This window comes from Lacerta agilis, chromosome 11 (genome assembly GCF_009819535.1).
Source record: "Lacerta agilis isolate rLacAgi1 chromosome 11, rLacAgi1.pri, whole genome shotgun sequence".
NCBI lineage: Eukaryota > Metazoa > Chordata > Lepidosauria > Squamata > Lacertidae > Lacerta > Lacerta agilis.
Window position 1 is genome coordinate 35079646 of NC_046322.1, and position 26429 is coordinate 35106074.

The 26429-nt window shown below is 39.0% G+C and overlaps 1 protein-coding gene across 7 annotated transcripts in view; it reads right to left on the reverse strand.

Moving 5' to 3' along the window:
• Positions 1 to 26429, reverse strand: part of FAM172A (family with sequence similarity 172 member A) — a 223663-nt gene that overhangs the window by 20552 nt on the left and 176682 nt on the right. For 6 of the 7 annotated variants that reach the window (XM_033163663.1, XM_033163660.1, XM_033163661.1 and 3 more), the window contains one exon: positions 361 to 884. The exons of the other annotated variant lie outside the window; for it this stretch is intronic. In XM_033163663.1, the coding sequence (XP_033019554.1) occupies positions 742 to 884 (143 nt within the window). In that variant the 3' untranslated portion in view covers positions 361 to 741. Of the gene's footprint in view, positions 1 to 360; positions 885 to 26429 lie in introns of those variants that run through there. 7 annotated transcript variants of the gene reach the window in all.

A 26429-nucleotide genomic window follows, 5' to 3' on the forward strand; every position in this document is an offset into this window, starting at 1 on the left:
CGCAGCCTTAAGTAGATAAGAGTAAAATAGCCATTGCTGGAGTTACACGCGCATCCTAAACACATTGACGCGACACGTAAGTCTCATAGACGTGCAGGGCTTAGGATCGCTACCATTGTGTCAATACAGTTTATTAGGGCCCCTGAATTTAAAAAGCACGGAAACATGTTATTATTATTATTATTTTAAAAAACCCCGCCCAAAGAGTTTGCGGGAATTCATTAAAAAGCCTAACGCGTGGGCGGGACCATGGTTAGCGAGAGTTGAAGTCCACCATTAAAATCAAGAGAGAAATAAATGTGAGCTCCGACGGCGGGGAGGGGCGAGGGGAGCCCCGTGCACCGGGGAAGAGGAGGAAGAAGAGCCGGGCGCTAGGACCCGGGAGGCGCCGCGTCCGCTCGCCATCAGCTCGGTGCCGGGCTCTGTCAGGGCAATTAGAGCTGCACCAGGCTGCGCGGTGCGGTGCTGCTGTCAGCCTTAATCTGCGCACTGATGGGCAGCCCGAAATCCCCGCCGCAGCCCACAGGAAGCACAACCAGTGAACCCATATTGCTTTGACAGTTGCACTCATCTAGAAATAATGCAAAACGCTACTTAGATGTAGACACGGCGACCCTGTGCTCTAGGAAGAAAACAATCTAATGAGGGGCTGGGACTGCCGAGCGCCGCCGCCCAGACACGCAGGCAGGCAGGCCGGCAAGCAGGCGCCGGCTCTCGCCCGCCCGCTCGCCTCCCGCCCGGTTACAGCTCCTCGTAGCGGATCCGCTGCGAGCGTCGCGTCGGAGCCGCTTTGCCCGAGCTGCTCTTCGCCTCCATGGCGTCGCCGAAGAAGCGAAAGATCGACGCGTAGCTCTTCCACGAGGTCAGCTCGTGCCGCTCCGTGCCTGCAACACACAAGGAAAGAGAAGCACAGCGTCACTGCCTGCGACTCGGGCGGAGGGAAGAGGAGGAGGAGGAAGACGACGACACTCCGCCCCCTGACGACAGCAAGCCACAGGGGTCAGGTTTAGGAGCGGGACGCAGGCGGCGGCCGGAGCAGCGTCGCCAGGCCAGGCGTGCAGGCAGTCCCCGCCCTCTCGGATCCCCCCTTTGCTCAACCACGAAAGGGCACCCAGGCTGAAATCCTGCGCGCACTGACCCGGGAGTCAATGGCCCTGGCATTAAGGGGGCCTTGCTTGTTCTGCGTAAGTGCGCAGGCAGGCCTGGGGTTGTGAAAGGTTAGGATCTCCACCAGGGCACAGGAGGGGGGTTTTCTGAAGCCTGGCAGCCCACAAGGCCTGCCCTCTCATCCAGGCTGCCCGTGCCAAGGCTGATTGTGGCAACTCACAATTGCGAGAGAAGTATTCTGCACATGCTAGGGGGCACTGCCTTTCCCTGCTTCACCAGGCCTGCAGCTTGGCACTGAAAAGAGCTTCTGAACTCTTGACTCAAATTAAGCCCCAGGGAGGGGAAAGGAGTTGTTAACCAGCCTTAAGACAGGAAAAGGGCTCTCACTGAGAAGGGGTAGTATTCCGGTTTGGTACTAAGTATCCTGTCTGCTTCTTTTCTCCACCAACCATTTAGATCATTCCCAAAGGGATTAATTATTTTCATTTTCATTTGTTATAAAGTTCAAGATACTGCCCTTACAACAAACCTACACAGTTATTCACATTTTATAGAGAGGAAATCAGGTCTGAAAGCTAATAGATCTGAAATAAACTTAAGAGAAAATGTGGGAGACTTAGTGGATACATGCTTAATTGGTCCAAATCTAATACGCTCATCTACTAGGGGCAGGTGCAGAGACTCTTCTATACCTAAACAAAATAAAAAATAAAAAAATTCCTTCCAGTAGTACCTTAGAGACCAACTAAGTTTGTTCTTGGTATGAGCTTTCATTTGCATGCACACTTCTTCAGATACCTGAAGAAGTGTGCATGAACACGAAAGCTTATACCAAGAGCAAACTTAGTTGGTCTCTAAGGTGCTACTGGAAGGAATTTTTTATTTTTCATTTTGTTTTGACAACCGGTATGGCAGACCAACACTGCTACCTACTTGTAACTCTCATATACCTGTAACAGTTACATAGTAACAGATATTTTGGCAGATGCAGGTTTTTCTTATCCTTGACAAGCTGAAGATGCAAAAATCTTGTCTGCAAAGAGTAAGAATGCAGGAGTAATGCTCTTCTTTGGTAATCTGATCATCCTATTATGTTTATATTCCCAATTTTTGATGGAACAGAACCTTGGGAAGCTGAACACTTAAGTGGCTTGATTAGCAAGGCACTCTCAGGCAACAGTATATGTGACTGTTTTAGGAAAGCTGGGGTGCCTTTCAAACAGAAGTAGAAATTTCTTTTCTCCAGTGTTTCTTGTTCCCAAAAGACAGCTGCTTAATTAGGTACACTTTCCTATATGACCAGTCATTTCACTCTTCTACAAGCAAGAATCAAGTGAACAGACTGAGAAACAACTTTTTTGTGTTTAAAACACTCATATCCACCTAGATCAGACATCGGCAACCTCCGGCCCATGGTCTGGTTGCTGCCCATGAAGGCCGTTTTACCAGGCCACGAGCCGCCCGCCAACTGAGCCTCCTGCTTGGCAAGCCCCCTGCGCGCTGCACTAAACCAGCACTGCGTGGCATGGCGGTTTGCCGAGCAGTGCCGGAAATCGCGTCTGCACATGTCCGTGGCGCTGGACCTGCACAGCGAGATGCTGGTCTGCGCATGTCCAGATGCTGAAAATCGTGTCAGCACAGGCACGATTTTCGGTGTCTGGGCATGCACAGACGTGATTTTCGGCGTCACAGACATGTGCAGACGCGATTTTCAGTATTGCGCTGCACATGTCCGGCCCACAGACGCTCTCCATGGGCTTGATCCGGCCCATGGCCGGATAACCTTGCCGACGCCCAACCTAGATAAAGCCTCTCTTTCAATAAACCAAGTGTATGTGGTTGTGATTATGGTGATGATCTTTCACACCTGCAAAAACACAGATTAAATCTATTATGATTAATATATGTTGTAGCACCATAAATCTGTATTCTGGAAAAGTAAGATGGATCTGGGATCATTGTTCTTGACATATGCTTTTCTTTTCTCACACTGATTGGCTAAGGAGTACCAAAACCTTTTACTCTGTATATTTCTTTCATAAACCAAACAGTAACAGCATCTAATACCCCCCCCCAATACCCAGCAACCAGGTGCCCTGAAAGAGTTCAGAGCCCTTCCTATATAACACAATTATGCAGAGATGCTGCTGGGAAGCCTCCAGATCCCAGGCTCCTGTATGATACTTTAACATTGTTAATGATAATTCTCCACTCTGTAATAGTAGGTCATTGCTATGGTTACTCTACAATGGTGCAACACTTTGCTTTCCCCTTCAGCTATTCGCGGAGACCTGGTAACCACATTTGTTGCCTAGCAACAGTTTTGTGAAAGTATCACAATCTGGGAGTTACAACAATAAAGGACATGATGGCCCTGGCCTACCCTGAAGGAGAGCTTTCCTGATGAGTGGTTGGGTGTCTCTGGGATGGGAGTGATACAAAAAATATATATTCTGAGTCCCTGCTGGATCATACCAATGGTAGTAATACTAGCATACAGTTGCAAAGCCACTTCCTTACAAAACCAACATTCTTTACTACTCCTATAAAGAGATCCCTTTCCAGAGGCAACTATTACACACAAAAGACCCTTCTACAGTGCATATACATCCCACTGCAGAGGTTTGCTTTTCAAATTAATTTGCACATATATTCCCCTACACTCTTAACACTTAAGGCAGGTCACTTCAAAGAAAGATATCACTTCCACAGATGCCTTTTATAAAAGGCATTTACCATCACATACAAGCACCTTTAAAACAAAGGGCTTTGTATCACAGCAAACATCTTGGAGACTTTAAGGGCACAAAGAACTCCTTGTAACACAAAGAAAAAGAGAGATAACACTTTTTCAAAGATATCTCACCTGCTCATAGATAAATCTGGCACACATATCTTGCCCATAGAAACGTCTTGTAAGTTTTAGCAAATAGACTAAAATTGCAAAAAGACCACTTTATACGCTCTCTTAAACAGGTTGCCACAATTACATTATTTCCCCACTTCTAATTCCATTTAAGCAGAACACACAGGTAGTCAATAATAACCATTCACAATTTTTATCTGACATATTAGTACTGTAGGATGCTACTCTACACAAATATTTTCCACATCTTCCACATCCATAGTACAAGTAACATTTTATCCCTTCATGTTGCCACTGATCTCTCTCTCATAAGCCAGTATACATTCATTTGTAAATATAGGCCTACATTTACAATAAATTACTTGCAGAGTGATGTGAATGTTTCACTATTTATCACATCTGTTTTCCTTTGTGAACAGCCAGCTTCCAAATACACATGACCAAAAAAAGTGAGAGAAGAACGTGCTAATTGTACTCCCATCTTTTCCCCCCTCCTTCAATATGTAACCTACACTTTTCCTTAGGAGAGATCATACTTACACTTGCTAGTGTTACTGAGACTATGATCAACTTGTTAAGATTTCCTGCAGCAATCCTCTTATGCCACTTCTCTCCAAAACCAATTCAGGCTTTTGAATCTAGAGGGAACTGATGACTCAATGGGCTAAAGCAATTTTAACTCCCTTTCCTCATTGTCTCTTACCTTGTAACAATCTTACTGATGGATGAACAATTTCCCTTGTGGTACAATCGCTACAATGACTTTTTAGTTTCCACAATTATGATGATCTGTTGCTTGACTAGGATTGCTCTAAAATCTTAGCCCTCTCATATTGTCAAGTATAAATGCTGACCCTTCATAACATTTGAAATGTCACATTTTGCTCATAGATATTCACGATTAAGTATCAGAGAGAGAGAGAAAAAGAATAGCACATCTTTCTAGGATTTCACAGTAAAACATTATGGCCACCATCCATGGAATGTTCCATTGATCTGATTTTCTCATTATATGCCATTCATTCATTTTGCCAAATGAAAATGAGCAGGAGGCAAAAACATGTATCCAAGTAGTAGCAGGAAATAATAAGCATAAGTCATTTCATGGTAAATGAAATATTCTCACAATATTCTTTATTTTCACAATAAAGAGAATAAAGTAATGTGTTAAAATATTGATCAAAATCACAGTGAACCAGATAGTAAACTTTGGATAGGAATACAAGTGCAGATCCATTTTCTGTGGACTTTTGTATGGGACATGGAAAAAATATCCACAGAGGCAGGGGCGTAGCAAAGGGGGGGGGGCGGGCCGCCCCGGGTTCCATAATGGAGGGGGTGACAAATTATGAAGGAATTTTTTTTTGATTTTTTTTTGAAAATGCCTGCTCCGAAGGTCTTATCTTACTATACTAGGGATTATATAGCTATATATGAAATTTCATGCATATCGGTTAATATCTAGACCCTCCTCCACCAAAATAGCTGTTCACTTGGCTGTTTTGCTATGTCATAAAGGCTGAAATTTCAGTTCAGAAAACACTTTACTGTTCCCCAACCCTAACCCTGTGGAAAGCCATCTAATTAGACTTTAATTTGATTTTGAGATGTTTTTAGCAGGTAATTTAATTATTGTTTGATTTTATACCAATGTTATGTATCTGATGTTAGCCACCCTGAGCCCGACTTTGGCTGGGGAGGGTGGGATATAAATAAAAGTTTATTATTATTATTACTTGTTATTATTCCTTTGTAAGAAAATATGAAATAATGTAAAACCATTTCTTGTGGGGGGGATCAATGGGGGGTTGACAAGAAATTTTCCGCACCAGGTACCACCTGACCTTCCCATGCCTGGGGGGGACATTTTTTTTTTTTGCCCCCGGGTACCAATTTACCTTGCTACGCCCCTGCACAGAGGGACAAAGGAAGAGGAATGAGAACAACATTTTACCTGCCTCCCATGGCTCTGCTTCTTTATACTAATATAAGTTAGGGAATCAATGTAGGAAAGCAGGATTCTTTTGGCATGTATTATTTCTGGGATCGGGAACCAGGAAATCAGATTACATTGCATCTGTATATGCCCACTGAGCAGTTTGAAAGCACGTCAAAGTGCAAGTAGATAAATAGGTATCGCTCCGGCGGGAAGGTAAACGGCGTTTCCGTGCACTGCTCTGGATCGCCAGAAGCGGCTTAGTCATGCTGGCCACATGACCCAGAAGCTGTATGCCAGCTCCCTCGGCCTATAGAGCAAAATGAGGGCCGCAACCCCACAGTCGTCCGCAACTGGACCTAGTGGTCAGGGGTCCCTTTACCTTTATATGGCTACCCACTTTTCAGCTAATGTAAAATTAAGAAGACACTGGACTTCAGCAGCACATTTCTAGGGACAATGAAGATTTGACAACGAAATTGCTTCAAAAGCATCTTTTTGATATGGAAGAACTTACACTGCTGTCCCTGAGGAACAAACTCATAAAAACTTCATTTACAAAAAGTCCTCTGTTCTGGCACCAGCTGGACTTTGGAGGCTCACCTCCTCTCTTTGCTTTTTTTGGCTAGTTTTTGTGGTGCCCTCCATTCTTTTTTCTTATGGAAAATTATGGTAACAAAAATGCAATCCTAACTATGTCTACTCAGGAGTAAGTCTTACTCAGTGAGGCTTACTCGTGATAAGCGGAGTTATGATTGCAGCCTAAAGCAATAGCTAATTGAGGTTTCCTAATTCCTATCTAGCCTATTGTTTTTATATAGGAACTTCATAAAATGCTTGGTTGAAAAAATGTAGCTAATGTCTATGATCAAAGTCATTCATTACCACGTAGCTGAACTGACTGAAATGTCATCATTGGGAGAGGCAGCTATTAGTAGAAGTTCTTTGCCGAAGGACAAAACTGGAGGCTGAAATATGAAATATTTGTACCAAGTGAATAAAAACTATTCAAATTCAGTGCAGCCACACTGAGCAATGCAATAGAATAAAGCCACAAAAACAACTTCAAGAAATAAACCTTATGGGATTTAAGCAATCTGAGAAGTATGGTGTAATGAGAGGGTGTATTAAAATCAATGAGTGGGAGAAGGCAAGAACAACCTAGAATCTTGCTACCCTTAAGATTTTTCAGTTGTACCAGAAGCACTGAACAGGAAGAGCTCATGTAGTTTCACTGTTTCAAGATATGAGGGTAGAAAATAGCTGCTTTGGAAATCATTAATTTGCAAGGCATCCATTTTAAAATCTGAGTCAATTTAAAATGTGGCAATTTAAAGATGAAGGCAGAAGAAATGCAAAATGGATCCATGCTAGTAAAAGGAAGCAATAATTTTTAAAATACTAAGTGAAAAATAGTAAACACAAAGTGGACCTACTAATGAATGATTTAATTTGTCTAAAAGGGGTAAGATAGTAGATAGTTTTAATATCAGTCTAAAAATACAGACAAGTAGTACTGATGAACAATGGAGACTTTGTCAATATAGCTGTTGGATTAGAAAAAAAATACACAGATGTGGGAATACTTAGAAAAAATAATATACAAATCAGCAGGTCTGGATGACAAGCATCACAGAGTCGTAAGGGAATTAGTTAATGAATTTGCTGAACTACTGGCAATTATTTCTGAAAACTCATGCAGAATCAGGAAGATGCCAGAGCACTGGTGTGGGTGGGAAGCAACTATTGTATTACAGAAGAAGAAGAAGAAGAAGAAGAAGAAGAAGAAGAAGAAGAAGAAGAAGAAATCAATTGTGGCAAATTTGACTGCAAGTTGAGAAAATAATAATGGTATTCTTAAAAGGGAAAAATCCACACATACCTACAAGGTAATGAGAAATTTAGGAATAAATAGAAGTAGACATGTCAATAATTAAATCACACTGAATTACTAAATGTCTAGGTAAAAGCAATAACATGGGTGATTTTCTGCTTCCCCAGTACAGTAATGGTTTTCTTGGAGATATGCATAAAGAACTGCAGTATTATTAACCTAGTAGGTTAAGAAGTTTCCATTACCTCCCATTTGTATACAGGCAGAGCTAGATAACTAGGGGCAGAAGCAACATTTCTAGAATTAGAAGGTCATATGCAGTGACCACAATCCAGAGAACCTCACATGCAGCACTAGAATGCATGCAAGGTTCTTCTTGCCTTTCAGATGGTCTGGTAGAACTGTACAAGCTACTGGGAAAAGAAGGTGAATAAATCACATGGAATGCCGACTCTGTTGCATGGTGTGGCTAGCGGGACAGTGCATGCCATCCTGAATACTGAAAGTGTTAGATTTTAGCATCCTTTTGCATGTGAAGGGACTAATTCAGAAAATGATGTACACACAAAAGTGTTTCTAAGCATTACTTGCCTATGCTTCTTTGGGGAGGTGAATCAGATTATTATTATTATTATTATTATTATTATTATTATTATTATTATTATTATTATTATTATTATTACAAAAATGGCTCTGCAGGTGTGTTAGGCCAACTGTAACATCTTACAAATATTCTCTCAACAACTGGGAATTAATCGTATCACCAAGTGCTTATCTTAGATTTACTGTGCGACTGAATAGGACAGTTTCAATACAATACAATCCGCTCCACTCTGCCCCATTCTGTTTCCCCCTTTTTGTGACGTCTCTATGATGTTTGGGGGCTATTTCCCAGTTTGATTGTGCCTATGTCATTGGTATAATCTCATAAATTGTTCTACAGACAATTGGTCATTGTCTGTAGAACAATTTATGAGATTATACCAATGACATAGTCAGACAAGCTAGAGTTCATGTTTAGGCCCAGGATTCCAGAGAAAAATCATGACTATCCTGAAGACAGTTGAAAATATGCAATTAACGTCAGTGGGATTGGGCAAAGTATTAGGCTCATGTTTTAAAAACATCATTAACAATCTGGAATAGTAAATAAATGTGTTAATGTTAAATTAATTAGGAAAATATCTACAAAATGGAAAGCAAAATAAGCATTAATACGAGTGGGGGGGAAATACTGAGATGTTAGACATCCACAGTGAAATCCTTTGCATGTTTATTTAGATTTCAGTGGGGCTTACTCTACAAGAAGTGTGTACCAGATTCTAACCTTAAGCAGGAAAAAAGTTAAGTACGGTTTAGTTTTATATTTCCAGAAAACTGCTATCACTAGTGAATGTGCAATATAATAAACAGCTGCACTGCATATCATCATCATCATCATCATTTCTGGGCTTTTTCAAGACAGGGGCAGAAATTCAATTTATATTATTTTGTTGTTGCTACTGCTCCCAGAAACTCCTCAAACTCCTCTTCTGAGTATTACAATCTATTTTAGTATTGGGCACTGAGATTAGAGCTGCTATAATTTACACCTGGAGATTGCCTGAGTAGGTGTTTGCCTACTGTGCAGGACAAAGTGCTCCTTCCGCAGAGTTTACAAGTTTCTGTAGGACAATGTGTCCCTGTTGTGGAGTATACAAGCTATGTAAAACAAAAGCTTGTCCTGCTGTGCAGAAAAGAAGATTTCAATACAAATCTTCATCTGCAGATAACATATCTAGGTTGATACACTTCATTTTAGTTATTTACTACAGTGGTAATGCCATAAACATTTCTCCAAGGACCTGGCGATGCTTGCAATTTTCAATTATTTTATGTTATGCCAATCCAACTAAATTCAGTTCAGTTGGATGCATTGGACTAGGAACCACAACAATAACAACAACTGACAAGGACATCTCTGTAGATGTTGTTGGGTTACAATTGTTATACGTCCTTGCCAGCATGACCAGTGTTAATTGATGATGCGAGTTGTAGCCCAAGACGTGAATCTTCACCATAGGTTTACTAGAAAGGGAATAGGAGATGCTCAGAATATTACCTGCTAGACAATGAATAATGATATGTGGTATAGATAATCTGCAGAAAGGTATGCTGGATCTTGGGCTTCCTATCTTTATTATTTTCTGAAACCTTAAAAAAAAAATATTTCCAAGCCCTCTTCTTTAAACACGAGGAAATTCAGTAGTTACACTAAAGGCATGGCTGCCATATGAAGTGCGGTGGGCCTATCATGAATCCAAGTTAACTTATGTTCTACAATATTTCATGGGTTGATACCTGTTTTACAAAAGCTTATTTCAAATATGTAGCCGGTGATGTTATATGCCTAGTTTTTAAAGCCTAAATTCATGTCCCTTTCTGTACTACTTCCTCTAGCAAAATTTATAGAGTGCTGTCATATCACTTCCCAGTCTCCTTTTTATAAGCTAAAGGGGCAAAACCTTTGAAACATCTACTCAGAAAATACATTTTACTCTTTAACCAACCTGATTTGCATGGATTCCATTTTGAATATTTTTATTTAAATAGGTAACCAACATGAAGCATTTTTCCAGATGTGGTCTTATCAGCAGCTAGTACGAGGGTACCAATAATTCTTTTGTTTCTACCAAAGTTTCCTACCCTAATAAATCCAAGAACAGACTTTGCCTTCTAAGCCGGTAGAATTTACTTTTTCCTCTTTGCAACAGCATCACATTGGTAGTGCATTTCACCTTGTGACCACCCAGTATCTTGAAATCTCTTTCTTCCCCAGTTGTTCCTACTTGATGAGCCCACAGCCCCAAATGCATGACCTTACACATATTGAATTTTCTTGTATTTTTATTATTACACCAGTTCATGAGATCATCTATTTCAGTCTGCATAATTTCCTGATCCTTCCTTGTATTGACACTGCCTCCTCACTCAGTATCAGCTGCAAATTTAATCAAAACACCCCTACTTTTCTTTCTATTACTAATAAAAATACTGAATAAACTTCAGCCTAAGAATGGTCACAGGGATATTCTACTGCTGATTTATTTCTAATTTGAATTCCAATTAGAATTTTTACTTTTAGTAAATCCTTTTGTATTTTTCCCTTTCTCCATAGTCTTAGGGTCACATTAGACATTATAATTTAGAAGTATACTGCAAGTAGCCTATGCATACTTCACATGTTGGGGGATATGTTGTAGGTTTCATAGCATAGCAATTTTAAACGTCCACTGAAGCATTTTGATTCACATAGCAAGCTGGCTGTTGCCTTTATTCCTGTTGTTCAGTGCCACTACATTCCAACAGTCGTTTGAAAATTCAGGGAACCTGGTAATACTAGGCTTATGATAAGGCTGTAGGATATAGATTAGTCCTCTTCATATTGCTAAGTGTTACCATATGGTTAGCAGTTCTATTAAAATGTCCACTTACACATTAAATGTTTAATATGTAATGTGTCAAAAATGTGTGTTCAGTAACACATGCATAACATGGTCACACATAACAGGGACCAGAGGTTCATTGCTGTAGTGTAAAGCAGGCATTTGCCCTCATGCAGCTCTAAAACGATCTTCAGTCTGATAATAACAGGTAGTAAGGCAGACGCAACATACGGCTGCATAGAGCACGTCTCAACTAATGACTCAGTCCAGTAAAACTTGTTTTGTATAAAATGAAAAAGATGGATTTATTCTAAAACAAATCCACTCCTTCATAAAGACTCCACACAGACTGCTGAACACATATGCAAAGATACAGTGAGAATGCAGTGGGCCTCTTCACCCAATAGGATATGTATGGCTTAGGTCTGGCCAGTAGCACACTTGAAAGCAAACATCATGTGGGCTGCTGTCAGACTCATGCAGTGAGTATACCATTGCATGAACCAGAGTCTTCACATGAAGGTTGTCCACACAGCTGTGATTGTGGTGCATCCAAAAGGGCTGCCATGATTATGCAAATAAAGGAGGCATATGGACAGCCTTCATATCAAGGCACCAGTCCACACAATTGGTGCTTTTTTGTGAGCTCTGCTGAGCTTTAACGTAACAGTGCTCTCTGCTTGTGTTGAGGATGTCAGTGTGAATCAAGAATTTACCTGGCAGTAAGGCCCACTGATCTTATTAGGCTTACTTCTGAGTAGACATATTTTACTGTTCATTGCTTAACAAGGGAGAATATCTGTACCTATTGGTGTTGTTTTCTTACCACTGCAGTACTCTAATAGGAGAATTGGCACCTGACACACTTCTCCTTTCTATAATGTGAATGTTAAAAGCACAGAGTGTTGTGAATTGGAAGTATTGTGAATCTGTGAAGCCTCATTGCAGCAGCTGGTTTTAAAGCTGTTCTGTTTTCAAACACAGTATTTATTTTTTGTAAGCATCTTATAGCTTAATAAATCCACATGGATCATTTATTCTTAGAATTAAATTAAAAGACAACTGGTGTCCCAAGTTCATGTTAGGTACATTTAAACAAGATAATATCTTATTTGCAAAGTCCACTAATCAAATGAAATTATGCAAAGCACCAGAGAAACAGCCAAAACAACCACCTGAGCATTAACCAACAATTCCTTGAGACATGCGCACAGCAGGATTTGGGACAGGGGTGGGGGTGGGGACAGGACAAACAGCATGATGTATAAAAGGGACGTTAGAAAATATGATGCCATGGAATCATACATTGTGCTGTAGCGTCAAAGGGGAATTCATTTAAAGATAAATGCAATGATTAATACTAAGGTCATAAGTAATTGACAGATCAAGGACAGACCTGAGAAACCATATAAATACATTATTTGAAAAGAAAATGCACTTCTTTTATTCCAAGCAAGGATTGAAATTTAAGAGGAGGATTTTCCTTGAAAATGCCATTGTGACTAACAAGGCTACTCAGGGAATATATGGTTTTCTGCAGAGTTAAAAAGGGCAAGTCTGCAACCTACATAATTGAGATGTGTGTGGGAGAATGTTATAGGTATGTTCACATCTAGGCTAATTCTAGATCAACACCAAAACCTCAATTTCTGTAGTGCTTTTACACAGTTTTATACCAATCTTTCCACTCCTCTTTTGCTTCCTCTTCTTTTTCATGGGATGCACACCATACAGGGCAAAATATTGTGTTAATCTCATGTCACTTTGATTTGTTTTCCCACACAGTTATCAGATTCAGACTGTGCCTTAAAATTCTACAATGAAGCTAAACATGAGATGGATGTAGCTTCTACTTCTTGCCACATTTATGGATGGATGGATGACAGGCCTGGGGGAAGAAGAGACAAGAGTAGCCATGGCCATCTTGTCCCTTGAAGCACTGGATCTTTTAAAAGTACCAGGTAACATGTTTTTCACAGGGGATTCTTCTCTGTTTGGCCTTTCCCCTTTTCATTTCCACACAAATAGCAGTACCCCCATTTTGCAACTCCCATATCCACATACCGTAATTGCCATGCATGTTTCTACTACTAACAGCAGCAAGGAAACACCAGCCAAAAATACTGAGCAGAAAATTGTGTGACTGGTAGAGGGAGAGTGAAATAGCTGCCTCAGGAAGCAAATGCTGGGAGGCAGGCAGTAGCAAAACAGAGCTGTATGTGCCATTTGGCTGGCTCTGTGCCCTCCCAGTTAGCCTGCTGCCCTCAGATGCTGTGTCCCATTGCCAGTGTAGATGTAAAACTAGCAGATTAATCTGGTCAGTTTATGTACACAAAATCGAGGTGGGTGAGGGTGGTACCTTCTCATTCAACTCACGCAGCAAAACATCTTGGGCTGATCCTGACCCCACAGGTGCACCAAAATCACAGTGATGAGATAATGTACAATCCACATTTATTTGAATGACCATTTTCTTTTATGTTGTGCTATTGCAGAAAATTTAGTAACCCTAAAAAACAGTAAGTTCATCCAAATTTCATAAGAGAAATTTCATAAGAGAAACTTAAATTATCATTTTCTTTTTGACTATGTCTCAGCAGTCCAAGCAAATATATTGTCTTTAAGTTTTGATTGCACAGCAGATATTGATCTAGGTTTTCCACGTAACGTGCATTAAATAGTCAAAACTATCAGGCTTCAGGAATTTTCCATACTTCACCGCAAAATACAAAGAAGGAATATATTTCAGTTTTAGGACCAAAACAACTTGAGTAGAAAGTAAGTTGTGGAACATGGATCATTTTGTCAAAAACAGTTTAAAACCAAAACCAAAAGGGGAGTAAGTTAGTGGTCATGGGATAAGAAGGCAGGTCCTCTAATGGATCAGTAACTATTTAAAGAACCCAAGAGTAGGAATAATGGACAGTTGTCACAATGAAAGGATGTAACAAGTGGGGTTCCCAAGATCCTGCACTGGACTGTTGCTTTTAAATTTGTTCATACATTAACTGCAGTTAGAGGTGACCAGCGAGGGGGCCAAGTCTGTTGTGACGCCAAACTGTTCAGAGTGATAAAACCTAAAACTGGATGAATGAGCATTAAAATGGCAAATGTGTTTCAAATTAAAGGGATGTTAAATACTAAATTACAATTTAGCATTATGTTCACGAGCCTTGAACTCATGTCCTCCCTTCTCCCCTCTCGAGTGGCTGCGAGGAGATCTGAAGTTTTCACTTCCATTTTTAATTAGCACCTGCTTAATACTAACTATGTTTTATTGAATTCAAGCTGGGGCTGCAAAGGAAGATATGAAGAATTGGGAGTGCACTCCCACTTCTTCCTTTGATGTTGAATCACCTGACACCAGATGATTGGCAGATAGGCAGTCCCACACATCTGGCTCTAAACCACAAGCCAAATACAGTTCCCCATCCCTGCACTAAACAATAGTTTAACATTATGTCCAGAAGCAGCCAATATGTACAAAATCTATACACCCCAATTACATAGTACTGCTTTTTTAGCTGGAATGGAAGGGAGGATAACTTCATTGTTGCACCAAACAAATTTATACTGATGCAGTGAATATTGACCCTCTGCTTATTAGAGTGATCTTTGGTGGTCTCCACTAATGAACATTGCTGGAAAAAGCAGACAATGGTTATCTAGTCTACGATTTTATGGATAGTGATCATTGCTACGGGTCAAGTACACCAATAGTGCAATCATAAAGTTAATAACCTCTGCCTTAAGAGCTTTACATGAGAGTGTCTCAGAAGAACATTGCTTCTTTTAACACACAGCCTTTTGAGATACATTATTTATAATTTATAGCCAATCTGAAGCAGAAAGATTTTCCCATGCAAGTTATAGTAATCAATACAACTCTGTGCCTATTATAATCCAATGAGTCAAAGAAAGAGAAAAAGCTAGATAAAAGCTGCAGCTCTGCAAATGAATCAGTAGTTTACATTAGATGTGCAAAAAATGTACTGTAAAAGCATATTGGAGAAATTGCTTTCAATACTGCAATTCCACAGCTGAATGTCAGACTGGAAATGAACTATATATATTCAAGCTGTAAGTGTGTTATTTTATTTCACATGTATCACAGTCCACCCTTATTTTTTTCTAATTTAAAACATAAAAAATGATTCACAGTGGCCTAATGCTTGTAGTTCAAAGTGAACTCAAAAAGTCTTTCAGATATGAGTTTTGTCAAACAGGGCTAACATGGAAATTAGCACATGCGGCTGAAAGCATTCATTGTATTAATTAGTAATCAATCCATTCATTAATCACAGTTTTAAAATGAGAATTATTTAACTGAAGCTGTACTTGGTGAAAGGATGTTTTGTTCTGATGGCATTGTTGTACACAATCTGTTTGCAACTCTTGAATCAAACAATGTGTTTAAATTGTGTTCTAAATGAAACATTCTTTATCAGCCAAAAGAAACTAATATTTTAATTGTATACTAGCAGCTGTGGGTTTCATTAAGAGCTTTGATGAAAAGTCTAAAAGGTGAATGAAACTAGATGTACTTAATGAAGTCACCCATTTTCTGGCATTTTGAGTCTTCAAATGAGAGTATATAGAAACAAAAATAATCAGGAGACTCCTGATAAAGTCCTTAGTGTGGAGTCCATAATACATTGGCATCACAACAGTCCCATTAGCATAGTCCCATTAGCATTAAAGGAATGGCCCTATGCCACCTAAGCGGGGGTCTCTTTCTACTTTCAGCAGAAGCAAAAATGCCAGGCATGAGATTTAGGAACACAGATATTATAGAATAACATTAATTATTTCAAAATAATGTGCTGTGATCTCCATCATAAGAAAATCACTGAGTTATCCTACTTGAGCTGTGTTGTTTGAAACAGTTTGAAACACAACATCTTAAAACCTGCTGGTGAGTATGCCACACTGCAAGACAACTGGGCAACATCTGTCTCTTTTTTGTATCTGCTTGTGATATGACCATTAGGTCCTGTCATGTCCGACTCTGGGGTTGCGGCGCTCATCTCGCATTACTGGCCGAGGGAGCCGGCGTACAGCTTCTGGGTCATGTGGCCAGCATGACAAAGCCGTTTCTGGCAAACCAGAGCAGCGCACGGAAACACTGTTTACCTTCCTGCCGGAGCGGTACCTATTTATCTACTTGCACTTTTGATGTGCTTTTGAACTGCTAGGTGGGCAGGAGCTGGGACTGAGCAACGGGAGCTCACCCCATCGCGGGGATTCGAACCGCCGACCTTCTGATCAGCAAGCCCTAGGCTCTGTGGTTTAACCCACAGCGCCACCCGCGTCCTCTGTGATAGTTGTTACTAGAATTTAAATAAAGACTAATCCTAGTCCTTTCAGGTGAAGTGGAATAACAAGGGGCATATAACATACCCGGTATGTGTGTGTTAATTCTCAAAAGTAAGTCTCCTTGTTGTACAGAGATGTTTAAAAGTTTTTACAACTTAACTTATCAAAACCATACCTATAATTACAAGTCCCAGGTTTTGTTTACAATAAAAATTAAGATGTTGTAATGGAAAAGTTATCAGCTAAAAATTGGTGAACAGCAATTCTATGTCATCATCTATAAAATATGTAAGCTACAATGCCAAAACACCAATGAACAAACACCAAGGAAAAGTAGTTCTAAAAACAAGTAGCATCAGGGAGAAATAGTCATAGCTGTCAACTTTTCCCTTTTCTTGCAACGAATCCTATTCGGAATAAGGGAATTTCCCTTAAAAAAAGGGGAAAAGTTGACAGCTATGGAAATAGTTCTGTTTAGCACATAGTTCTACCTCTACTGCCTCTATGCCTAATAATTGTTGGCCCATGGGGTTTTGTTGTTGCTCTGTTTAACAAGTCCTAGACATTTTGTATAAATAAGTTTTTGTGTTATGTTTTAGAGACTTACTTGGCCTGAGGAACATGCTGTCATGGAAACAGAATAATGTCTGGAGGGGCCAAATGCGAAACATAGTTTAAATTTAAGTCAGTATCAATCACTGCTATTATAAAGGAAATATGGCAACTTTGTTAGTAGGGCCCTTTCCTTTGGCAGATGCTGAGTCCCAGCAGAGAAATGGGAGAATAATTCACGGTAGACTGGGACGGCCAGTGTTTTCTAATGGAGGCAGAGTCCAAGCATTAACTTTGATCTGAGGCCCTTGCTCAAAAAAACAAACAAAAAACAGTTTCTGATGTTCACCTACCATGTTCAATATTCTGTATAACAGAATTGAAGAATCCTTTTTAGTCCAGTGGCCACATTCCCTTATATGAAACTTTCTAGTAGCTGCACACTTACTTATTTTTAAATACACAGTTTGTGAAAAGCTTTAAAAAAAATTAAATCAACCATATAAGATGACTAGAGCACGCCTTTATAAGAGGCTTATTGACACACAACAAATTGGATGTTGCCTGTATAATACTGTTTTAAAAAATGGGGTGGTGCAGTGAAATGCCATGCTAATTTAAAGGATAAACCTTCTGCAGAAAGATGAAGACCATCTAGAAAGTGCAGTTATGTACTGGAAGCAAAAGTGGCAGATTGAACTGAAGCCAATAGTAGTAGTCTAAACCAGCAGCATTAGCAAAAAGAGCTTGATGGTTAGTGTTTGTAAAGGACTGTATGAGTTAATGCAAAAACTGACATTTCTACAGAAGAAAAATAAGGGAAGCACAGCATAGAGCCAATAAAGATGGATCTATAATGTAAACATGCAATAGTATAAGATAATTTTAAACATTATAACGATAATGTGCTAAATTAGGAGCATTTGGTTTTCTAATTAACATTTTCAAATGTCTGAAACAACCCTATGCCTAATAGCAGGATCAAAGAGTTCCCATTTATCTTTGGAAAGCATTCTACATTAGGGTTTTTTTTTGCTGCTGTTGCCAAAATGACTTAAGATACTTTGCACTGATAACTCTTTAGTGATATGATAGTGACTATTTTTGGTAGTCCACTGAGTGTTTGATAACTGAACATTAAAAATAGGATATGCCATATGTTCTGGTTTAGTTGTTACTCAGCCTACATTAGACTTTTTCTTAATGTGGATCATTATTTGAACTCACAAGTCATACATGTGCCATATATTAACATGTTTCAAAATAGGCACCAACTACCTCTGTAAATCTACATCTTCCCAGTAAACCTTGATGCATGTTTCTAAATAATATGCATTGAAAAGGGTAATTTTGATCACCATGATGGTAAAATTGTAGCTTTGCAGTCTGTATTTCAGATAGACTAGATCTTTAGTGAAACTGGTATCATTGCAATGGTTGAAACTACCTGGAAGTTGGTGCAGTACACATTTTATTCCCAGAGACAGTCCAGGGTTTGGGGTGTCTTGGGCAATCTGGAGAGCTCCCTCTTCTATTGGTGGGTCATGGCAGCTTACATGGCCGGATTTATCTTAATGCCCCAGAACACTAATACTTCTGGGGCATTGTGGGAAATTCAAATTGCAAAGGAAAGGGGATCCAGGGCAGATGTTAATAGTGGGGCTTAAAGGTGTGCTTGGGGCCTGGCAGCTGTCCAAGGGTGTCAGGTGCCAACACTGGTCCTGGGTAGATGTGTGACCATTCAGACTATTCAAGAATCATCCGTCTGGAAAAGAGAAAACTCATATAGGTTCAGGAGAGTTGAAGTCTTACGAATCTTAAATGTAAAGGGACTCTTTTAATTCTTAAAAAAAAAAATAGTTCAAGGAAATGTTTAAATAGAAGATACTGAAATCACCTCAAAGTTCAGTGTGTTTCAGATGCAACAATTAAATTAGTTTGCCCTAGTGACTGTACAATTTACACTGGCTAGAATATATATTTGATTTCTCTGCTACATTATAACCTGTATTAACAGTATTCACAAATGTCAGAAATAGCATAAGAGGATCAAATAGGTGTTTTTTTAAAAAAATGTTATTTATGTAAGTTTTATTCTGTGGCTTATGCTGTTTGTAAATTGTTTGTAAGAATGCTCTTCAGTGGCAGCAATTACAGTACTGTAAGGTTTACACAGTCTATTTCTTTTTAGAGTACATAGTACACCTGTAATATAACAGGGCTGTAATTTTCATGCTGCTGGTTTCAGGAGTCAAAAGTGCTCCTTTAGAGCAATAAAACAGAAAATGTGGCCTATAAATAACTTACATTTGAGTTTAGTTATTATGGTAAATAAGATTATTATACTCATAAACAAATCTGCTTGTTACCTATGGCAGTTTTATTTTGTCATATAATTATTTCATGTACATGTCTTCACAGATGTATAAACTATATTTTCAGGAAAATTGCCACAAAGCGTTGTTAATATGCTGAAAAGTGGTATATTTGTGTATTAGGCACTATAATAATAGATATGAAACATATTTGTATTCATAGATAGCTGCCAAATACCATTTTGTTACAGTACAAACAGGCTGATATTATTAAATGAAATAGCTCATGACTTATCTGTTTTTCAAATTCAAAGATGTTTGGATCTAAACAGCTACTTGGGATAGCGTTTTGTAAGGGGCTTGTGTTAGCTGAATGAAATTGTAAAGTTTTTTTCCTTTGACACCTGACACCCCCTTCATATCCTATCACAAGCTGCTTTTGATTCTTTCCTCAGTTTCAAAAGCAGTTTGCAAGAAAACATAAGAAAATGCTGTTCAAGTAACACAAATCTAATGTCTCTCTGGGCTCATAGAACTAGTTTCATGGTTCTTGGATGCTTGTCACAGTTCAAAAAGTGTGACGATGCCTACTTCAGTGTTAACATATACATAGCTATGGATTTCAGCATCCTTCTATAAATTCAATTAAATCAAGCTGTATTTCTATTTAACAAATCGTTTCCATTTTTTTCTAGTTTCTGTCCATCATGACTACTGTTAATCGGGTATTGGCAGTAAAGTAAATCTAAAACCTACACAAAGATAGAGAAAGTTTATTGAAGGTAGTGTTGCTCTAAAATCCTAAGAAGGTATAGAATCCATTAAGTTAGAAATCTGAAGGGGGGGATTCTTCTCAAAATTCTATTGGCAGAATCTTATGGTTAAAGTAAGAATCTCTCTCACCAAAACACGATGTTAATTTTGAGGTGTAAAAAATAAATCAAGGAGGTAGCTGAAGTAGAAAAAGCAATACTAATGAGTGGCTTCAACTGTTTAAAAATGAGTGCATAAATTGTAAATTCTTATGTTATTTCTGGATATAATAAATGATGTTTTATGACATTTTGGTAATAAGGACCACCATTTTGGTAATAAGGACCAAGAGCAGAAGTGATTCTTGATTTAAACCTAAGCAGTACACAAGATCAGGTGCAAATGTGCTTTCACAATCATATATATATATACGAGTAGAATATATTCCTTCATCAATATTCAGGAGGGGAAGTTTCTCAAAAAAGAAGGTACTGAAGGTTGAAATACCATTACGAAGCTTGTGGTTTATATAAAACAACTATAATATAGATTCAATAGGAATCTATAGGACTCATCAAAAAAGACTCAAAAGCACCAAAGGATGCTCATAGACAAAATGCAAATTAAGGAAGCTATGAAAGGCAAGAGGAATTATTTTTAAATTGTGCTCACATGAGGAAATTGAAAAAGAGCACAAACTGGGAAACAAAATACAAATTCACTATAAGAAAAGGCAAAAATATAAATATAAAAACCAATAACAAATGTTTATTTACTTTTACTAGATGCTGGAAGTGAGCCAGAAGAACAGTAGCCCAGTTTACATGTAACACTAAACCATGGTTTAGAACTAAATGGACAAGACACTGTGAGTTGAATGAAGCTTTGGGGTTGCATGCTTTTCCTTTCCCTCTACTCATCTAATCTACATGGGAGGACTTCTGCCAAGTTTAGTTTCTCTTCAAAAGACCCTTGGCTCCACTTTCTTTGCCCAATGTAGTAGTTCCAGACAGGTGTTTATTGTGGAATTGATTTTTCTCTTGCATGTAAATTTGCTACCAGTTCACATGAAGTCATCCTCTCCCCCAGCACATTTTTCATGGAAAATTTCACAGGTTGTTTTTTTAAAAAACTTGTTGCCAAATACATGTTCGTGATATTACACTCCCATTTGAAAGCACACTATGGCACTGAAGGCACTTTATTCATAATAAACATCTGTATCAGGCATGGCTCTAACTTGGCTGCAACCAACTAGATAAAGATCTTGAAGTGAAAAGGTTTACTGGAAATCATTTGTCCAGGAAGAGAAAACATTTACAAAAGAATTGAAAAGAAAACTGTAAATATAATGCCAATATGTAAACTTACATTGCAGCCACAGGCGAATCCAGTTTAGCTTTCCAGAGCCTGGAAGTTTTTTGACACAGCATTCTGAAGTGGTGCAGTATCAGGAGAACTGTACTATATGCTTTTTCTGGGTAGCTCATATGAAGATTTGCATGATAAACTGGGTTACATGTTTCAGGGAAGGTCTGGAAAGTTGCTGCACAGAAGTGGCTCCCACACAGCTATATACATCTACTATATTTTGCACATAAGTACCCGGGAACATACTCTACTTAAATCCATATAATCATATGTGACCGTACTTACATTCCCCATTGAGATAGTTTCTGCTCTGTTAGCTTATGGGTATGTTTATGTAAGCACATAAGACTGTACAGCATTTTACAAAAAGCAGAGACAGGATGTTACCTTAATAATCTGTAACAGCAATCATAATAGTATTATTCACATCTGTCACAATACTTCTCATGAATCACTGATTTCAGTGCTTTCACTCATCTGCATTTTGCCTATACCATATAAGATGTATTCTAAATGTCAGGGCAAGTATGACACCATAAATATTTAGTTCTGCAGAATTTTGTCTTCTTGCACCAGTGGCTGTGTTGAGGACTTTCTGAAGAACCAAGCGATCTTCCTTCTCAGTGAGTTTCACACCCACCTCCTCCCTTCTGCCAAATGGGAAACATTCAAGAAATAAGGTTTTCAATCTCACATAGTGTGGCATTTTTCTTCTAGAGAAACTAGTTAGGCATTTAAAATGCCCAAATAACAAAGTATCAAGGGAATGAAATCAATGTCAAACTATCAACACTAATATAATTTCAACAAGCAAGTTTAAAAATAAAGCAAGCAAAACATTTAAGTATGTGAATGCCAATAATACAGCCAATATAAAATATCACTAGTAAGAAGGGCAAGAAAACGATTAGGAAGGGGGGGGGGAATAAAACTAATGTGAAATGATTTTGTCATTCTGGATAAAAAATATTTTTTTTCTTTTCATGATAACATTACAAATATATGCAGATATGTTAATAGTGCTCTTTCCAGCTATGACCTTGGGTACCAGCCATTCAATGGCAGGTTGGTCCCAAATGTATGAATTGAAGCTGACCTGATGGATCAAATCCTGTGGGTCTTGAATTTCCATCTCAAAAGCTTAGTATCCTATCTCATTTATGATCAACCTCCTGTAACTAAGAGACAGTTGTAGCTTAACAACTTTACTTTAGTAAGGATAACTGGGGCTCTGAGAACTGCATTATAAAATGTACTTACAACACAGCTGCTAATAGGCCTTAATGATTCTTGATTATGTTTCAATGAAAGGCAACCAAGTAACAGGCTACTGATCTTGTAGATCAAACAACTTTTCTGCAGCCTCACATAGACTGCAGCTGCTACCTACTTCTTATGCCAGTGCAAACATCACCGCAGAATATACAATTGTGCAATAAATATCTTAGCATATTTAAAGCAGTTCCCCATGATTCAATAGTCACATTAGCAACTATACATATAAGGAAGACAATTTTTTTGAAGACATTGCAATGAAACTGCTTTCTGTTATTGGTAGAGGGTGATATGGTAGCCCGGATAATGAAGTAAAGAAATATTGTGATATTAACAAACAGATATTCTTAAACAGATCTGTATGAATCTTTATATATTTCCCATTAAGAAAGGTACTTCTTATAGTAGTCATGCTGTGGATTTTGTTCTAACATTCTAATAGAATCCTGCTTGCAGAATTTTATTTTAACTCTGTAAACTGCAAGTAAATAATGATAAGACATCCTAGCCTGTCTGATAATCTTTGACAACAATTCTAACAGTGCCATTGTGGCCACTGGAGAAACCTGCATGTACTAAACCCTGACCCACAGAGCCTTTTATCTGCATGTGTACTCTCCACAGGCCAAGCAAATAAAGGCCAACTGATAATTTACACATGAATGAACTTTCTCTGCAGAGTAGGCACCAGAGACATTTCTTTTCTCTGTTACTGAGAGAAAAGCAGCCAGGTCTGAGCTTGTCTCACCAGAAATCATACAAGTGAAACAGTGATATGTCCGAAAATGGCAGATCAGCAAAGGAAAGCTGTTCTGAATGCCTGATAAAAAATGGCAGCCACAAAGGACTAGAAGAATATTTAGCTTGAAACAGGTCTGACAATAACAATGGGTCTTTATCCTATTCCAAACAGGTAGTGCCTTACAAACTGAAATGGAGATACAATCCTGATAGAAGATTACACAAGATACCTGAATGGCTATCTTTAAAGAATTTAACCTGCATTTTAATGAAGTGTGAACTCTGGGTTTCTTGATATCTATCAGCCGCTATCAGTGCATCTAATTCTCTATCCATGGCTTAAATGAAAAGGCATGTGTCACCAAACAGCACATGGCTATTTATTTGAGCTTTGCATCAACGCATCCTAAAGGTTCAAGGTCAGTTACAATAAATGTATTATCCAAAAAAAAAAATCATTACAGGTTTATACCAGTCTATTGCTAAAACTATTTTATTTATTTAAAGACAAGATAGAACAAGAAATCTAAAAAGGGACACAGCATGGTTTATAAGCTGAAGAATTGCAGAACATAGCTATGTAAGGCTTTTCATCAGTGTTTGAAATTTGCCAGGCAGCAGGTGCATGTTGCACCTGGCTATTGGCCACTTGCGACCAAGTGAGGATGCCCAGGCGCCAGAATACTGCCAGACGTCTCCACCATCTGGAGGTGCATGAAGTACCGTAGATCAATGATTACTCCAGACCTGATACTACCAGGGGTGGAATTAGATAACATGGTACCCTGAGTGAGGACAAAATTTGGCACCCCTTGAAAAGGACAAATATATATGCGCCCCCTTCCATTCTGTTCATACCCCCCAATACTTACTATTTTCATAGTAATTCCTTTTGGTGCAGTTGCTTATTTATGGAACTTCTCAGCAGATACCTGTATAACTATAGGTATTATTATTATTATTATTATTATTATTATTATTATTATTTTGCACCCCCTCAACTTGGTGCCCTGTGCATGGGAAGCACCCACACCACCCTAAATCTAGTGCAGATACTACAACCCGTGTCCCATTCCCAGACTATTTTGCTCCCAGGATACTTTTCCAAGATAGTCACAGGCACTAGACACCTCTAGATTTATTAGATACAAATATGGCTAACCTCTCAAAACCTGTAACTGCCCTAGCAGTCAATTCTGCATAGATATATAGAGTACCTAACAAATTTTGCATTACGTTGTTTATTTTCAGTATGTTGAGAAGCCAATCTTCCATGTGCTTCCATCATGTATTGTGAGTGGTTCATATGTAGAAGAAGGAAGAGATTACTAAATTAGAGGTAAGTTTCAGAAATATGAATAAGTCTCTAGTATTATTTCTCCATTCATGCCAGCTGATGAGGCCCTGCTTCCACTGCACTATTTCTTGCTAATGCTTGGCTTAAACTAGGGATAGTATTGGAGCAACATACTTCCCTTGTCTATCATTTGTTCTGAATAGATTTCCCATAGTGTACTTTGCTACTGATCCCAATGAAGGTCATAGGAACACAAGAAACTGCCTTATACAGAGTCAGAGCATTGAGCCTGTATAGTGACTGGCAGTGGTTATTTATCCAGGGTTTTCAGAGAAAGGACTTTCACAATCCTACCTGGAGATGCTGGGATCTGAACCTGGAAGCTTCAGCATGCAAAACATGTGCTCTACCATGGATCTATGGGCCCACTTCTAAGTCAGTTCACTACCCATTTCTATTCTTTTTCCTGTTTTTAATTTGAGCCTCTTATCAGCTCATGAGGAGCTTATTAGGCTGAATTTAGAAGACTGGGGTGGGGGGAGAAAGAGATAACAGGAAAAAATAGGGCATGCTTGACTAGAAAACCTGGTAATATTTGGCTGTATGAACAGAACTGGAATTTCCCCACTCTGTCGCAAAAATGGAAATCTTACAGGCAAATGAATCTGTACGATTAGATTTCTAGAAAAGCAGTTTGTTGTCATTCCTACAAGGTCTTTCATTTGGAGTTTCTAATGTGATGCTAGGGGCTGGAGGAATAGGCTTGGTTTATGGACCTTTTAGTTATGGATCATCTAATTCTATCTCAAAGCTCCATGGCAGCATGAACATTACCTTTGTAGTTTCTTGCATATTGCCACAGTAATATCACTGCCTACAGAGCTTATCTGTTATAAACCATCGCATCTTTGACTGCAAGTCTCCAGTAAAAAGAGCAGCATATTGAGAATAATCACATGAACTGTGACTGTGTACCTCATTAGCTTCAGCAGAAATGCTCCCCCCCAATCATATTATAAATTTGTTAGGGGACAGTCTATTGAATTCTTCACCCATTGAAATAGATAGAGTTGCCCACTCTGAGGAAATTATGAAATCTGGAATATAATCACTGACTTAATGACTCAATGAGACCATGCTGAAATGTGGAGGTCAATGGTATCTGGTCCTGACTGGGCTAGTCCCCCTTACAGCCCCATAACAGCAAAGGTGAAGTTGTCAGTGTTTGGTGACACCATCACCAGTGTCCTTGAGTGTCCTTTTCTCATTAGGGAAAATGAAATAAAGTGTTTCCCCAACCTACCTGTGACACTACAGACCCTCCCTTCAGTTGTGTTTCATATTGCGGGCCCTTTACTTTGCCCCACAGATATCAATGGGAACCACTGAAATTTATGACAATAAATTGCTACCGTAAATGCAGCTGGGATGAGGAAATCCCTGAATCAAGTGACCTACTGTACATACTGTAGGGCTTTTGCCTTAAATCCAAATGTGTTACCAAGAATAGTGAGATATTTCCTCCAATGAAAATGAATGGCCTCTCTTTTGCCCTCACTCAATGGCTATAGATTTTGCCTCCACTCAAATGGTGTCCTTGAGAGCTTTGGTTCATTTTCTGCCACACCCACCCACCCACCC